The sequence below is a fragment of the Gobius niger genome (assembly GCF_951799975.1).
Source record: "Gobius niger genome assembly, chromosome: 12".
In the NCBI taxonomy this organism is placed as follows: domain Eukaryota; kingdom Metazoa; phylum Chordata; class Actinopteri; order Gobiiformes; family Gobiidae; genus Gobius; species Gobius niger.
Genome location: NC_136863.1, coordinates 18657037 through 18675819, shown reverse-complemented (window position 1 = coordinate 18675819; position 18783 = coordinate 18657037). Strand labels below are relative to the sequence as shown.

Here is an 18783-nt window from a genome sequence, read left to right as displayed (position 1 = left end):
CAGGTGCAGCTACAAGCTCAAGTTACAATGGAAGCCAGATATATTACCAAAAGAATATCATCATATGATATATCAACCAATATTTCGTTTTGATTTAATCTAAATGGAATTTGAAGAAAATGGTGTGTTTAAGGGCTTTATGTATTAGAATAATACAGTATAATCTACTAAAGTCTGCTCCGATATACCACACAATTTGGAATCGATGAACAGTGTTTGCTTAATTGCTTCCTTTAAACCTATTAACTCCCACCTGAACAGAGCACATTTTCTCCAGTTTTGGGCTTTACCCAAATCTAAAAGCTTCTTGGAAAAAAGTGTCAAAATAGCAACAAAAAACGGAACGTAAACGAGGATGAAAAAGTCAGAAAAAACGGCCAAAAAAGTGACAAAAGAGCAACAGAAAAGCATCAAAAAGCGACACAAATGTGATGTAAAAAGTGACAAAAAAGTGATAAAAATGTGGCAAAAAATGCAACATAAAAGCAATGAAACATAATGTCAAAAAAGTGACAACAACTCGGCAACAATGCGAGGAAAAAGTTCCTTCTAGATCAGGTTTGTAGGTCTTGGCTTTCAAATTAGGCGTTGCTCTGGCCTGTAGATGGTACCCTTTTAGATGTGGGTAAAGATGATGAGAGAAAATGCACTCGGTGAAGGCGGAGGTTAAGAGTTTAACATCCTAAAACAACAACTTGAAAGCGACAAATATGGTAACCTTCACTCACCCGTCTGGTCGCAGGTCTGGGATTGGCCGCGTGAGAGAGATACGGTCGCTAAGGTAGCCATTGTAGCCATAGTAACGGAACTTTTTGAGCGCAACTCTTCGACTTTCAGGACCCAGGTCTCGCCCCCAGTGGGAGAAGAGGGAGGAGGCAGGATCAGAGGCGGAGTCTAGCGCAACGTCCTCTCCATCCTTCAGTGGGACATCTGTGGGGAGAAGATACAACATTAATGATATAGGATGATGGAACTCAGACTGTTATTAAATTGTCCCAGGTAAGAACACTGGTAAAAGGATTAGTGGACGCTCTTGATGGACTGGTTTTGATTCCTTTGGAGCATCAAAACAACGCTTAAAAAGACAAAGAAAGTCAAATGTGCAACAGCCAACATACAAAATGAATAGGTTTTTTAAGATAAAGTGAAAACTGAAACGCGGATATGAATTTCTAAAGAGAATTCTTGCTCTTTAGAAAAATAACACAACAAATGACTTTTTTTTGTAGCTCTATTTATGTCTGTTTTGTCTTTGACAGAGCTCCGCATGGTTATTCAGGGGAGGATTGCTGGGGGCAGGAACAAACATTTCCGAAACTGCTGAAGGAACGAGCTTAACATGTGACACAAAGTAACAGAGAATTTCATTGTCATTTCAAATAAAAGCTTTTGGCAGCTTTTTGTGCAGAGGTGGATGAATGCCCAAGGGTGCAGGATTCTGAAGCATCTCTTGTTTGAGCGAACGGAAACAACAACCCAACGGTGGCCTGTTTGGTCCAAATGTCAAAAAGCTCACTGCAGTCGCGTGGATGTGACGGGAATTAAAATAGAGATGATGCTTGCTGGCCTATGGCGCATGGAGAGACAAGGACTGGCCTGGATAGAGAGGGCTGTAGGTCTGCAGTTGCTTCAGGCCACAAATAAAATATAGATGATCTTTCTTAAGCTTAACAAAAGGTGCAGTACAAATGGGTGAAGAAGGAAACAGGAATAGATAGATGGAAACACCTTATCTAAACTATATCTACATTATTAATGCAATTGAACATAATCCTGCTACTGGACAAAAGTAACATATCAAAAGTCACCTTTCTAGATAGTAATCCCAGTTCATTAATGGTAAAAAAAAAAAAAGAAGAGACAAAAAATGTTCAAACGTGAAACACGCTGCAATGTCACACGTTAAATCCCCTCGGGGACTTAAAGACAAACAGCTTTTTTTGAAGTGTGAAGTCAAAGGAATATAGCAGGGATCCAAACCAGAGATTTCCTCCTGCTTCAAAAGACGTATGAAAGAAAACATTTGAGCCAGTAATATATCTTGTTCTCGAAATTCTAATAAATGTGCAAGGACTTTCTGCAGCTTGATAAATCCATAATGCCAACAGCTGATACACCTCAAAGCATCTCATAAAGGGACGGGTTAAGTATGTCAGATGCCTCATTATCTACTATTCATCCCCAAAAATTTATGTTTAATACGCCTAAGGAGTTTCAAACTTTTGCAGTAGAGAGCTATAAATGATCAAATGTGAAGTCATTTTTAATAGTATTTGGACCATTAATGCTGATTTAATGAGAGACATCCCTGTTATATCCTATATTTCATTCCATCTCCTGTTCTTTTTGTCAGTGCGTTGCCCTTCTTAGGTCTTTTAGCATATACAATCAATATTTATTACAGCAATGCATCTTGTAATTTCCATCATACAGTTCCAAGTGGAGCGCTGAGAAAGGGTGCTAACTACAGCATTTAAAGAATGGACAGAATAAGGGCATAGGAACGGGAGAGCAGATGGAGAGGGGAGGGCACAGGGGGCTGGGAGAGAGCAGGGCCTGTGACAGCAGATATTGTCCCACAGCAGCTGTGGACGTCCCGCCACACAGTCGGTGATTGGGCCTGACAGCGCGATCCACACAGGCCTGTCCCGTTCTATCAGACCAACCAGAGCCGGGCGGGCTGAGGAGATTACACTACACAGGGTCATTGATTTTACCATGCCAAATAAATCAGAGAAAAAATAGGTGTCATGATGCTCCGCTTTGAGCCTGTATGTAATAAGACGTCAAGCTTTAAAGGCTTTGAAGATCCGTGCAGATCTTTGCACTGAAGTTCTTGATCAAAGTAACGTGCTCACCGGCTGAGCTTACACGTGGGGTCAGTAATCCCTAAATTATCAATCATGAGATACAGTAAGTGGCATTTAGAGAAGATTGCAGGAGGTGAGATTTTGTGGCTGACCTACAAAGCTGAAAGCTATGTGGAAATGAAGCAAACTGAAAATGACTGAAAATCTGTTTAGTAGTCACGGCACAGAGTACAACAGTTTGAAATGAAATCAGGTTGGGCATTAAACAAATCACCCATTTATCGAAACATAGACACACATTTAAATACTAAGAGCTGGAAGCCTCTCTGTTAAAAGACATGATCAAATCAAGCGTATAAGTCTCAATTATCAAGTCATCCCAAAGACTCCCTTCCTGACCTTATCATTTGTATAACAACTGGAACAATAGTCAGGGGAGCTGCATCTGTATTCATGAGTCCTATCAAATCTAAATTAAAAATATATGATTATATTCAGACAAATGATGATGAGACAAAACTAACAAACTAAACTGGCCTTGACAGCGTAATGGCAATAGTGTACGACTCATTTAGTAAAGTTTCTTCATAGCCTGCTGTCATTCGCTAAAGCAGAATTCTGTGATGGTGCTGCGATGAGTCTTGAATACTTGAACCCCCAGCTGGAGTTGCCACCCCGCCCCACTAGAAAGAGCTCCCTGACACACGCTTCACTTCTGATTTCCTCCTAGTGTTTAAAAGCGGGGCTGTCGGGTGCGATGAGAAGCCAGACCACCCTCTGCTGTCTGTCTGTCAAAACGCGGAGGGGTAAAAGACCGCGCTGTCGGCTCACGGACTGACAGGTGACAAGCTCAGGAGAGATGCTGCAATAGACGTGAGTTTGAACGATAGAGAGAGGGGGGGGGGGGGGGGGGGGGGGGGGGGAGTAATCATCAGGAACCGTGCGGAGCGTGATGCAGATGTTGGCATGACAGATGTGGAGCCAAATCTCTCACAACTGGAGATAAAAACAGGAACAATTGAAAACTCTGCAAACTAGCTTGTAAATAACACATAAGCAGCAAGAAATAATTCACTTTCTTTCAGGTTTCATTTTCAGTAGTTCATTTCTATATAGAGCAGTTTGTTTGTTTATCGCAGGGGTGTCCAAACTACGGCCCGCGGCCCACTTTTAATTGGCCCGCGGCAAATTCAAAAAATATGATTGGAAAAAAAAAAAAAAGAAATTGGAATTTTTGTTTGGTTTTTTGCTTTAATTGAATATATGTGAATTGAAGGGAAATCCATTAATAGAAAGCTGTGATGAAGGCTTTTTATTTTTACTTTAAGCATGTTAAATTAAAAAGCATCAGGGTTTCCCACTAATACATTAGTTTGTACAATAAAAAAAGCTGTACCCTGTGTATATTAACCAGAAATTATTCTTTTCATAGCAGCATAATGGCCAAAAATAGTTATTATTTATTGCTTAAAATGTACCAGAATGCAGGAAAACTTTTTTTTACAATACAATAGAGGTGAAGTTATATATCTGACCTCTACTGAGTGCGGCCCAGTTGTTTGTATAATTTTCTGTATGTGGCCCTCAGTGAAAAAAGTTTGGACTTATCAAACTATTTGTATCATGTAGCTCTTGACAGTATTTGACAGTAGCCAACAAGCCAAACGCAGGCAAGTTTCGGGCACTTTTACTCTCTCCAGCCACTTTAGCCAAACACCTACATCTGCCTTTAAATGTGCACACCAACTTTACTTGTGTGAAACTTTTCAGATCACGTCCACAGTGACCCCAATCTTAATGTGTTGCATTATCGCGGCGGAGGAAAGACGAAAAGAGCCGGAGTCTGACGGTATTATGCCTTCAGTGCCTATACTTTTCAAACTCTTTTCACCTTGTTGCAACTTTGTCCCCAATTCCGTTTTTCTTTGAACGGATTCCTCTTTGCAATACAAACACTTCCAAACGCATCATTTCAGAAAGTGAACGTTAGGAGGAAAAAAAAAAAGGGAGTATTGGGTTTTTCTGTTGGCAATCAACCGTCAATTTGTCAGTAAGGGGAGAACATAGATAGAAAATGTATTTCTGGAGCCCCGTGCTGCACGTCCTCCCACTTTCTTCTCCCAGTATTGATTTTAGTGTGGGATGCGAGGACACGGCAAACAAGTTAAAAAACTGATCAAGACGCTAAATGCGACGCAAACCTGGCGCTGCGTTCATGTAAAAACACACAATTAGCCCCTGGAGTCTCTACTCATGTACTTTCAAGTCATCAAGCTTCCACAACAGAAGCGCGTTGCAGCTGTATAGAGCCATTTCCCAGCAGGCTTTGCACATTTCAGCACACACACGCTCACACACAAACGCAACCCGAGGAGTGAAAAGAATTTGTTTCTGGCGAAGAGAATCGTATTTGCCCCACAACATTATCTCCCACCGAAAGGCGCTTTGTGTTCCAATATTTAAAGAGGCATAAGGGAGAAGAGTTCATTAGGCTTTTGTTCGGGAGATGAGTCCCTCGAAGACACGCAGTCGTAGGTCGCAGTGTGTGCAGTCGCGAAATATTACAGCGCCTCTTCGATTGTTTGCTGTGTGCGCAGGGTAGATTTGCCACGAGGTTGCTCACAAGTCGTTTGGAAAATGTCGCATGCTTTTTTTTTTTTTTTTTTTTTTTTGAGTGAGGGAGAGAAAAGCCATCTGCACATCCCCCGAGTCAGGGCCTGTACTCGTTTATGCAGTGCCGTGCAAAATCGGTGGGGTTTGTAGTGTCACTACTTGACGCCTCAAGCAGAGTTTATGGGTTCAGAGTCGCGCTCCAGCGATGATCCCAGTCACAAAAATGAAAGCGCTTTGTAAATCTTTGTTTTGAAAGAGAGAAGTCATCGGGGTCTAATCACCATATCTTTTCATGTGCTACAGACGGATTAATATCAAAGGGTCATTTCTTCATTTTTATTTTTAGTTCATTTTCTAGTATTGATCTCAGAACATGCTTGAGCTGTCACCAACTCTATGGAACTTTGGAAATGTGTGTATTTGCTTCTATGGTTTTGCCAGATTTCAGGGGGCAAAAAAGGTAATAATAGCCAATATGTCCTTTGAACTATAATGTAGATTGTCCATGCTGTTATGTAACTAAATGGAGTCAATGAAATGAACCGGTGCGGATAAGATATTTTAGAGCACCATCAACAGCAAAGTCATTGTGTTGTGCAAGAAGTTGATTCTCCTCAGGGACCAGCCATTTTGAATTGATCTCCTCTGTTCAGAATCTATGAGTGCTTAAGTAGAGACACTAGGTCACTATCAAATAATCATCACATAAGAATGTTTTATTCTATATAACGGGTGAACCTTGGCATCATCATCTGCATGGTTTGAATCTTAAGTACAGTACGGTGAATAGAAGTGATTCTACACTTGAGTCAAGAACCAGGAGGAAAAGCCTCAAAGGACACAAACTTCTGTTAAATTATATAAGGTTCAAGAATATTGCAGAAAACAGTGGCCTCTTTAATTTGATGACTTTTGACTTGAAGCTTTTGCTGTTGTGGAGTACATTTATAGAATTAATTTTCTTGGACAAGTCGGATGTGCAGAGGGGATTGTGAGAGCAAGAAACTATTTTGAGCCAAAGCTAAAAAATGTCACAGTTTGAAAAGGAATAATCAGGTACTCCAGCTTTAACTTCCATATATTTCATCAATTTAAAGCAGTACTAAGTAACGTGTCTACCTTAATAAATCCTTTCCGTAGTCCCTCTGGGGGTAGTACAAGTGTTAATGGGATGATTGGGGGTCTTTCATCTCCCTCTGGTGTCTCTGGTGCAAATTCGGATCGGATTCACCAATTCACACTAATAGAATCAAGAAGCTAACAGGTTAACGGGCAAAGCTAACTGCACTATACTTAAACAGTATTTACAGCCAAGTTTGAGTGAAAAAAAATATCTCCATTGTGTAATTGGGTGTACAATATCCCTCTCTCCCTTTGTCTTATCTGTCAGCGTAGTATTTACTCTCACGGACAACTAATTATGAAACGCAACATGCTATGACACCTGCAGTGGCACTAATGGCCTCTAGGGGCATGAGTTACTTAGTACTGTTTAAAGTGGACTTAAGCATGATTGAGGCTTAAAAACTTAAGAACAAGGGAACAATGCAACAACGTCTTTTTTGTTTATGAGGAAATCTGAGGTCCAGTGGAGACTGAATAAGTAAATATTGTTTGCTTTCTTACAGTCCGTTCATGCACACCATTTCAGTTTTGGCTTGTAGTATTACAAAAAAAAAAGCAAGAAATTGAAGCTGAGCAGGGTTTTTGCACCAAGCAGGAGAGAGGGCCAAAGGCAAAGTGGGTTGTTAAAGCTGTGCTGACCTCTTTACAAATCAATATGCCTTGTTATGTGTTTATCTTTTGTCCAAGTATAGCACAGTTTCTTTGCTCAAACTGTGGGTTGAGTCCAGGTTTGTTCAGCTCCAAAAACTATATAACAGTACATCCATCCTTTGTTGTGTGCAGCATGTTTATGTGAATGTACCGCATCCGACTTCTACTATGTGACTCATCTAAAAGTTTTCATGCGGTTCCATTTTGAGCTTGGCTTCTGGGCTAAAGGAGAGATCCAGAGGCAGCGTACACCACAGAGCAATGGATTTCTTTGCCATTTTCTTGCGCCAACTTATTTATCAAACTGTGTGGCTTTGATAACCCTCACACCAGTGTTTGCAGCAGTGAGCGCCACATTTTTTCCACACTCTCCTTCCCACAGTTTTTTTTTTCTCCCTCTGATGACTGAAAATTACATATCAGAAACACCATCCATTATCAAAGCGTTTTTCGTTACGGCTGAGATCTTTTTAAAAAGCATCATTCTGCCTTTTAGTGGGCCGGCCTCCGCAAAATGCCTGTCATTCTTCCCCGCTGCGACGTCTGACAGGACAATTGATGGCGCCCTAGGTGCACCTGAGCTAAAAACATAATCCATCATCACTGAGGAGACAGGAGGTCCTCAAACACCTGATGTACAGGACCGTGCCTGGACTGTCCACTCTACCAATCAATATCAGGGCATATTCCTGGAAGCCTGTGTGCCTTGTTATAGGATGATTTTTGGACTAAAGAGAAAAACATAGGCAAGATTGCTGTAAACACAAGTAAGTGATGTTTAAACCTGCATGGGGTCAAAAAGATAAGATGTAAGAAAAATGCGGTAATGAAAAAAAAATGAGGGGAATGTGAAAGGCATTCCTTACACAGGATTTAGCATTCAAGGATGCAGAGATGATTCATTTTTAAAAATTATTTCAGCTACAAGGCACAGTGCCCATAATTTTGAATGATTTTGTTTGAAATGCAATGACAATGTCTGATTTGTAACTTTATGTTCAGTGGGAGGAAAAAGTATGTGAACCATTTGGAATTTCTCCTGGGAATGCATACACGTTACGGCCAATAAAAATATGACAACATGGGTGGTATTAGTTTAAGCAGACACCGTTTACTCCTTCTTGGGATTTTAACAAAGATCAGACCACATTTTATGATCAATTTAGGCAGAAACGTACTGTAAGAAATTCCAAAGGGTTCACACACTTTTTCCTCATTTAATCTTCCCCTTGCCCATCGTGATGGTAACCCCAAAATGCCAGTTACCATATACATCCGCATATCAGTGAGTTCAGTAAGTGCATCTGGACTGCTCATTCCACAAATCAATCAGCGGTGAGGGGCTCTTCCTGGATGCTCTCAGCCTCCGGACTAATGATGTTACAGCGTCGCCGATAAGACTTCATTGTCTCGTATAAGTGCACAGCGGAGCGTCTAAGGAGCTATTCTTGGAAAGAGAAGGAAGCAGATGAGAGTAGATATCCTCTTATCAGCCCTGAACATTTACTTTTTTATCCCATTTGGTTTAATTTATTCCAGAACAGCCACTTCTTTTTCCGATTCAGCTCCCCAAAAAGGGCTTTAAGAAACACACAGGCTAAATAAAGGGAGCTTTTATTTAGTACCTCGAATGCAGTAATAATGCCGACGTCAACTTCTCCAATACAGATGAGGAATAACACGAACAAGATTTTTTTTGTGCAAAATATCAGAGAGGCAAAACAACTAAGAACTAAGTAACTGGTTTACCACAATAAATCCTTTTTGTAGTCCTGATTGGAGGGTCTTTCATCTCCCTCTGGTGTCTCTGGCCAGAAAACCACCCTTGCAACTTTCCCTGCCCCGAGCCAGAGACCCAACACACTAATGGAATCACGAAGAAGACGCTAACAGGCTAACGGGCAAAGCTAACTGTGGGCTAGCGCCACTTTAGCAGTATTTACAGCCAAGTTTGAGTAAAAAAATATCTTTATTGTGTAATTGGATTATGGCACACTGTACAATATACATCTTTCCTTTGTCTTTACTGTCAGCGTAGTATTTACTGTCACGGACAATTAGGAGTATAAAAACCACAACATGCTACGACACTTGCAGTGGCACTTATGGCCTCTAGGGCCTGAGTTGCTTAGATCTGCTTTAAAGCAGAACTAAGTAACTTGTGCCCCTACCCCACAATCTTCCAATTAACACTTGTATTATCCCCAGAGGGACTATGGAAAGGATTTATTAAAGCAAACAAGTTACTTGGTTCTGCTTTAAGAACAAAATATTTTAAGAGGGATGAGAGGAAGACAGAGAGCTGGGTTCTTCGTAGAAAATGGTGTAAGTGCATGCCCTCTATAAATCGCGTTGGCTCCCAAAAGCGTCTCATGAGTAAACTGGCAGCGGAACAAAACGTTTTTTAAAGATTGTTTTGTTTTTTTAAGTAGAATTTGGATAAGACAGTTAGAAATGGTCTCAACTTGTGTCACCATCGAGCCTAAAATCTACAAACTAGCAAGATTTCGGAAAATAAAATGACACAGGGGCCATCCCCAAAAATTGACTGCGTAATTCTCAAACTGACAAAAAAAAAGAAGCTCACATGCGTTTTGCACACTGTCCTATTTTTAGCCTCCCCTCTCTGACAAACTGTTCACTCCTCACCTCCTCCACTCGGCTGCTGCTAATCAAGTGGAAGAATATCCATATGGCACAGAATGTATGGCAGTCTCCCTAAATCACAGACACCAAATGTACCACTGCTGAGCATGCAACTTCATACTGTAATACACTCCATTAAACTTATTATTCATAGTCAAGCCCTCATATGCTCAGAGACATTATTTCAGTCTAATCATTCAATTCCCTTCTCTTTAAAGTAAAGCAAATATTTGAAACCTAAAAATGACTAAATCTTTTCAGACCACAAAAGAAAGAATGTCATCAATACAGCATCTCACCCATTTGCCTTTGACCTCGCATATGACATTGGTTTGGAAAGAAAAATATTATTCTTTATCTTCATGCAAGTGGAATATCTTTTCCGAGAACAAGGCTGCTGTCAGGCCCCACTCATATGAAATATAGATCAGTGCTGCTGTGGTGTAGAATATGCAACAAAACAGATTGGAACAATCTTTCTACAAGAGATTTGCATTTGCAGCGGTGTGTTACCTCTGATCGCATAGTGTGCATGACGTCCAGAGCAGAGACCAACTGGGGAGACTCAGGAGGAGACCTGACTGTGAGGAGGGAAGCCAATTAGCCACTGGTGCAGTTTTGTTCTAGGAGTGTTACAGCCATAGAGCCAGGCTTGCCAAAATGCGACAATAACTGAAGGTACAACCAGCAACAAGGCGGCAGATAATATTAATACACCCAATTATCATCTACACCGAGATGAACATGAACAGCCATGCAACCCCATTCACACTTTTGTCCCCAGTCCCTCTTTCATTGGACCCTAGTTGTACTAATATGGAGGTTTTTGGAGATCAATCCCATGCATGATTGTTAAAAAACAAACAAACACCGAGGGGGTAATTTACCAAGTGTTTGCTCATGTGCAAATGTGGCTCAGCAGCAGAGTCATTTACCCATTTTTACTCATGCAACATTCTCTCTTTTATGCATCAGATTTGGGGCCCTAAAACGGTAATACAGGTCATTTCAAATGGTAAATTAAATGCCACATGCCCACAAATATCAATATAATAATAATCCAGTTTGCACTTGCACAACACCTGTCTTGATAAATGAATCCCCTGAATGTATTATATTTATGAAACAATTCCCCCTGTTCCCTTACATAACATATACTGACCACATTAACATGCCGCTAAAGAGACAATCTGTGTTGCTCTTCGTGTTAGCTCCAGCCACCAGCAGACTAGAAAAAGAAAAACGTTGTATAACAAGCATACAAACCGCGTTCAAGTGTTTTGGTAATATTTAGCTGAAATATAGATATTCTATGAGTGTCTTTTCAAGGGATTGTAATGGTGCCATGGAGCTAAAACTCATCCAACCACACCACACATATCACTCGTTTTGGCCAAGTTACAACCGCTCCATTCTGCCAACTTGTTCTTTTCTTTGTCTACATGGAGTACTTGATTTCGTTTTTCAAAATCCCCATCAAAAGCCCTGGAATATTACGTCACCAAACAAAATGCTTGAACTGACACTAATTTGCTAAAGCAAGGCAATGCTTTGGGAGGGACTGAGATTCTTGGAGGCGTTTGACAAGAAGGGCATGACTACCCAAACCCACTTCATTAAGACTCTTGTACAATTCCAAGACAAACTCGCTCATTTGTGCAGCTTGAGAGGAAACCAGCAGCAACTTGGCAGAATGTCACACTTCTCAGAGCACAGTAAAAGTTAGGTAATCCGTTTTTCTTCAGCAGCTTATTATTGTCTTTTGTCTGGGTTTGTATTGATGCGCTCCATGGTGCACTTTTTGCAAACTTACTCGTGTCCGCTTTTTTATATGCATGTGTTTAATTCAGCAGCACGATGGTCAATCAGCCTCAGGAGGAATGAATATCCTTCGGGGAAGCAGCCCTGCATTTGCTGCTAAATGTGGATATACCTCCTTTGGCTTATGGATCAATCATGTAAAGATCTGGAGGGCCGGGCGTGCGCTGCCAGGCCCTGTGTTCTCATATCAATCACTTGCTCTCAGAGTCCTACTAATCTCCGTGATCTAGTGCCAATATGTGTCACTCTGCACTCATTCAGCAGGGAAGTCACTCAGCACAGCCACACGGTTTAATAAATGCTCTTTGTGCCGGTTTCCAAAGGCTAATCAAGGGTTACCCGTGAACAAAGAAACAAGCTGGGTGATGACAAGATACGGACAATTTGCTTAATCATAATATATAATATAATATAAAATAATAATACAGAAAACAAATAAAACAAGGTCATACCTTCACCAAGGCACAAGTAGTGATGGGATTTACGGCTCTTTACTGGGAGCCGAGTCTTTGGGATCTGTTCATTTCAAAGAGCCGTTCAAAAGACGGATAACGGCAGCCAGATAACTCACACAATAAGGCGCATTGAGTTGCCTTACGAAATGTGCGGTATCAATAAAGTTGCCTTGCCTTTTTTATTTAAAGAAGAACTACGTAACTTGTTTACCTTAATAAATCCTTTTCGTAGTCCCTCTGGGGGTAATACGAGTGTTGATGGGATAATTGGGTCTCTGACCAGAAAACCACACTTGCAACTTTCCCTGCACTGGGTTGGAGGCCCCAATACACACTAAAGGAAACACGAAGAAGAAGCTAACAGGCATAGCTAACTGCAAGCTAGCGCTGCTTTAGCAGTATGAGACAGGCCTCAACCCTGCTGTTTAAGTACAGGCTGAAATGCTGCCTATGGCAACTGATTGTATATTAACGTGTTTGGGTGTCACATCTGGTGCTACATTGAGTTGTCATGTACATGAAATGTGCCATACAAATAAACTTGCCTTGCACTGTCTTGTCGTTTACAGCCAAGTTTGAGCAAAAAAAACTATCTCCATGGTGTAATTGGGTTGTGGCACAATGTACAATATCCCTCTCTCCCTTTTTCTTTTCTGTCGGAGTAGTATTTACTCTCACAGACAGTTCATGAGTAAAAAAACACCTGCAGTGGCGCTCTGCTAGGGGCATTCATTACTTAGTTCTGCTTTGAATAATCATAATTTAACTATAAAAAGGGGCTGCAACTGTCTGACAAATCATTCCTTAGTGCAAAAAGCTTTCACTTTTGTCGCCTGCTACATTGTTGGTCTGATTCTTGTGTTCGTTCAGGGGAGTTCTGGGTAGATTTTACTGAGAAAAAAAAGATCTGTTTCGTTTTGACACCTCAAAGAGCCATTCGAAAGAACCGGTCGGTCATGAACCTCACATCCGGCACCTGCAATATCTTAAAATGCCAATGACAATTGTGCCGGGACTGTTCATTATCTCATAGCACCATAGTGCTATAAATAATGTATTTTTTCACGGAAAGAGAGTAAAGAGGAGGAGAGGAGAGAGACAGAGCTCAGACAGGTTTAAAGTGGTTCCCAACCTTTTGTTGACTCGTGTTCCCCCTGAGTCTTTGATTCAAAATACAAAACTAAGATGAATTTGCATATAGTAGTGTGTTGAGTTGAAAGTAAAGCTAAAACTCTTAAATTCATTGCTATTGCTGCAAAACATCATAAAAATTAAGTCCTTTTCAGCTTCACCTTCTGTTTTTAATTGAAACAATTCAAAGTACCCTCTGCTCAGTGCTCGCGAACCCCCTGAGGGCCTTGTACCCCTGGTTGGGAAAAACGGGTTTAAAGAATAGTAAGTTCACAGACTGAGCTGCTTTCCACTACAGATAGGGGAGCACAGCACAGTCTGTCTCTGTCTGTCTGTTATATCATTGCTATTACTGTTGTCTGTGATGTATCTGGATAGGAATGTTTGATCAAAATTCAAACAGAGCCAAAATACCTTCAAATTGCCATATATTTGTATTTCAAGAGAGAGGCTCCGGAATGTGTCCAATGTGTTAAACAGGCCTCGAGCACCACTGGTGATACTAAGGGGTTTCGTAAGCGCTGAGGTCAACAATCAACCCATCATCTTGAAAGCCATTCTATGAGGCCAAGAATCTGATACAGAGACAACAGTAAGCACCGGAGGAATGTCACTAGAACTGCTCTGCGGAGTCTGAAGGTCATATGGAGAGGAAACTCACAAAAACACAGCTTACGTGCTCACCAGTCATCTCTGAATCAGAACTACTGACACGGAAAAATAATGAAATGTTTTGGAAAAATTCATCTCAGACCAGACTGAATTACATCGACATATGACTCACATATAACCATTAGACCAAGGAGTATCTCGAACTGCTACTAACTGAGGAGTGTGATCGACAAAATGCAATGAAATGTAAAAATCAGCCACTTGTTACCACTCACTTCAAGCAGTGCTAAGTAACTCATGCCCCTAGAGGCCATAAGTGCCACTGCAGGCGTTGTAGCGTGTTGCGTTTTTTTACTCATTAATTGTCCGTGAGAGTAAAAACAACGCTGACAGAAAAGACAAAGGGAGAGAGGGATATTGTACATCCAATTACACAATGGAGATATTTTTTTTTTCACTCAAACTCAAAGCCAGCAGCTTCCTTTGCCCGTTAGCCTGTTAGCTTCCTCTTCGTGATTCCATTAGTGTGTATTGGTGGCTCCGACCCGGAGGCAGCGAAGTTACAATTGTGGTTTTCTGGCCAGAGACACCAGGGAGAGATGAAAGAACCCCCAATCATCCCATAAACACTTCTATTACCCCCAGAGGGTCTACGGAAAGGGTTTATTAAGGTAAACAAGTTAGTTAGTACCGTTTTAAAATTAAACATTGTATCAGACATTTCTTCTGATGACAAATCACTAAAGATGATGTGACTGTAGTGCTGCATAATTGGTTGAATGTTAATTAAATTGAGATTTAAAAAATAAAGATTCCATCACACTCACAGCACATGGCACGTCTCCAGCCAATCCTGTGTTACAGCTCATTTCTGGACTTTGGAGGCCTTTAAAGGGAACTGTTTTGTATTAGATTGACTAGATGTAGTAGACAGTACTGGAGGGGGAAGCAGAGGTATGTTTTGAAATGTCTATCTCATGAACCATACTGATTTGTTTTTACATTAACAAAAAAGATGAAAATGTGCAACAGGTGGACCTCATAGTGTAGTATAAGCTATTTCGTAGTTCAACATACAAAGCTAATTTGAAAACTGAACAGAAAATCCCGATTGATCAACATGAGGAACTTAATTGTGATTTTTATTTTCGTTTGTTTTGGTCGTCCGTATTGCCCAGCCATAATAAAAGAGTCTGACTTTGGCCAAACCGGGACTCCAGATTTAATGATCGTATGACAGTTATGGATTGATAAAGTTTTGCTCTTCCTCCTGACACATTGTGCACTAATTGCTCTTTCTCGGGTGGCCCTGCACTTTCTACCAAAGATGAAGGGCATATGACTTTTTCATGATACACATAAGAAGCAATTGGGGGCCTGGGCTGCTGCAGTGGTTTGTGTCCCACTGTTTGCAGACGGAGCAGATAAAGGTTAGGCCCGTCGCTCCGTGCTCCTTTGACATTTCCTCTGCCTTTTTTGCAGCGTTGAATGAAAATGCCAGGGATGGTTGTGGGCTTTGCTCCTGCTGCGATCTGAATACCACTACGGCTGCTGCATGTCACACTGCGCTGAGGTCACGAAAACCTGCAGGTGTTAAGTTTAGGAGGAAGGAAGAGTTTTGCAGCTATAAAAATGAAATGCGTTTTTTACTTTTCTGCAGAAAGGATATATAGCAATACGATTACCTCTTCTATGGGGATTTGCTTTGGATGGCCACGGCTGTTTGCTTATGAACACCTCTTTCACTGGGCACTGTGTAATCAGCAGACTGCGGTTTCACCAGGGTCATAGGCTTGTAAAGGCATTGTAATATAATGCAATGTCCTACAGGAAATGTGAGGAGGGTCTGCAACATTATACAATGCTGTATGTAGTCACTATAGAAGACACTATAGAAAGGAATTTGCTCAGAGGTTAACTTTGTGCTTATGAAGCTGATTTTCTGAGACCCACTCATTGCTACTGAATGCTCTCCCACTGACAGCCATCTCTTTTCACCACATACTCCCATAATTAACATTTACCATACACAGCTTACACAGAAAATGCACAATATCGCAGGAAACGCCGGGTCCAAAGCTGTATGTGGCCATGTGATCCCATGGTGTGTGGGAAGAGCCTGTGAAGGACATATTCTCATGTCCAACTCTTTAAGCGTATGATACAGCCTAGTGTCGAGGTGCAACTTGGTGCACTATAATGAGGTGACTTGCTCCAGCCTTCTCCCATTGCCGCACTGTTTCATTTCCTGGAAGTGAATAGGCTTTCGCATGGTCCCATCTCAGGCTCACACTTGCTGCCAATTTCTATTCTGGATTTACGGTAATTTTAGATGAAAGGAACTCAGCACATTTGCCCAGGTAAAACAAGAAAAAAAGTGCTGACTATGCATTGGGATTGAAAAGCAAAAAGACAGACAACCAGGCAGCCTCATAAAATATTACAAATCTTCATGATGGCTGTCTCCTATTCTTAGGGCATGTTTTGTTCTGAATGCTTGCACAAAACCGTCTTGTTGGCTTAGATAGACTTGCCCTTCCTCTGGGTCTGATTCAGCATTGAGACAGACCGGACTGACAGCTCCTCGGGTCAGTGGACCGTGTGTGTGTGTGTGTGTGTGTGTGTGTGTGTGTGTGTGTGTGTGTGTGTGTGTGTGTGCATAAAGATAGGGAAAGAGAGAGAGAGAGCTGAAGGCAGGCACCACTCTGTCCTTGGAAACAGCACCAGCAACAAGCTTCCAGGCTTTGGTCAAAGACTCGTTCTCTCAGCGGTGCAGAAATGGTTCTTGAATTCAGAATTTGGACATTTCAGAATGGGGCGCGATCACAAAAAGTGCAGCTGACCGAGCAGCAATGTAAGATTAATCTACTTTATCAAACACACTCAGAATACAGTCTCTGAACCATTTGGAATCAGTTAATACACAGGAATTATTGCAAAGTTTTAGATAACACAAAGCAGTGCACTATAAATAATGTCCATCACCGGAACACAAGTTGACTTGGTGTCAAAGACAGAAGAACATATTTCTGAAATTTATCCCAAGGCGGACAAGCGGCTTTTGTAGTAATGACAGTATAATAAAATGTACTGCCAGGATCAGAACTGTGAGCGAGGGGGAACAGTTGTCTTTCTACTGTACTCATAAATCTGTCCATTCTGTCCTTCGCACTGACGGATGTGTCTTTTAAGGTAGGGCTGTCTTCTCATGATCTCACAGCTCAACTTCAATTTATGTGTTTGTTGCAACTATGAGCACGACAAAAAGAAGTCACGTCCTTCACAGGTTAACACCATGTAGAGGGAAGTCCGAGGATTGGACACTGGGCAAAAAGCTTAAAGGGATGTTTCAGGATTTTTGACATAGGGCCTCATTTCCTAGTTATATAGAGTGTTGTTGAGTTCTGGAAATACATATATATATATATATATATTAGTGGTGGGCCGTTATCGGCGTTAACGTGCTGCGTTAACGTGAGACTCTTATCGCGCGATAAAAAAAATATCGCCGTTAATCTATTCTCAAAGCTGGGTTGGGAGCTGGGTCTATACTCTGCAAGCTATGATGACTTTCACCGTGATATTTTATGCAGGGCTAAAAGTATTCCGGCCGGGGGCCTCTGGCGCAAGCAAAGTGTATCAGACTGCAAATTATTTGTCCGTTTTTTCCGCGCATTTGTGAAAAACTCGCCTTTCTCGCACTTCTTACAGTCCATGAATGCATCTCACGCGCAGCCTCGCTGTTACGTGATTCGTCTGAAACCAAAACAACTGCCACGCGGATGCTGTAGCTACTTTTGTTATGGATTAAGTTTTGCCAAATGGACGCTATGACCAGACGAGTGAGAATCGGATAAAGAGGCGAAGAGCAGCAGGTTCTACGACTGATCCACAGTGAGTTTATTTACTTCTTCTGTGAGAACAGTCGGGCTAACGGGGTCGCATCACCCGCGCTAAAATAAGCACTAAAAGCCCCGCACGAGAGCGCGGTGTCGGACCTGCCCCGCTCCGTGCCTCCTTCTGCAGCCGTGCGCGCGGTGAGACAGGTGCCGGGGAACGACATGCTGCGTAAACCCCCCGAGCTGCTGCCGCTAACCCGCTGTTAAAAGCGAAACGTAACGCCTTCATACTGAACAGAGCCTCGCACTGTCACAAATACCCGATTCGATTCGAGTCTATTTGTTCCGCAAACGCCGCACACAGTGGCTTGAACGCACATACGTGTCTGTGCGGCCGGTGTTGACCCACTGGACACAAGCTAAAAGTGGCTCCAGGTCATTATTTTACAGCAGTTTTCCTTTAGGCTCAGTCCCAATAGCTCCAGCCAAATCTAACCAACAGCCTGATTAACAAACTATGACACTTAATCCTTTACTTACTAGATTATTTTGAAAAATATTACACTTTACATTTTGGTCTATACTTGTATTTTACCTCCCATATATTAAGTGTTTGCACAAATTGGGAATACATTAGGTCCAAGTGCAGAGTAAATGTGTAATAAAAAAGTTGAATACAAAATATTGGCCTAGGCTACATTGCCTATATACAGTAGCCTCTATCTAACTTTTTTCTTTTTTCTTTTAAAGTACCGATAAGAGTACCATTAAAGTCCCGGATCTTTTTTCTGTAGCAGGTCATAGTTGCAGAAGAGGAGATTTAGTTTGTCACCAGAAAATTGATTGACAGAAAGCTACTGACTGTACACAGTTCATCAGGACCTCTAATGTCGACCTACAGTTCAAAATGAATGTTTAACTGAATAAACAGTTAGTAAACACAAGTGCATCTTCTTGAACATGAATGATTTTCATCACCAATTATCATAGTAGAAAGTTCTCAAGCAGTTTGTGATGCATTTTGGAAACAGGAGATGAGCCCCTGACTTGAGAAACTCGTTCTCAAAGACTTACTGTACT

The 18783-nt window shown here is 41.5% G+C and overlaps 1 protein-coding gene across 1 annotated transcript in view; it reads right to left on the bottom strand.

Moving 5' to 3' along the window:
- Positions 1 to 18783, bottom strand: part of LOC306971112 (polypeptide N-acetylgalactosaminyltransferase 18-like) — a 109746-nt gene that overhangs the window by 48664 nt on the left and 42299 nt on the right. Inside the window, exon 2 of the mRNA XM_079567261.1 lies at positions 729 to 930. Coding sequence (XP_079423387.1) covers positions 729 to 930 — 202 coding nt within the window. The remainder of the gene's footprint in view (positions 1 to 728; positions 931 to 18783) is intronic.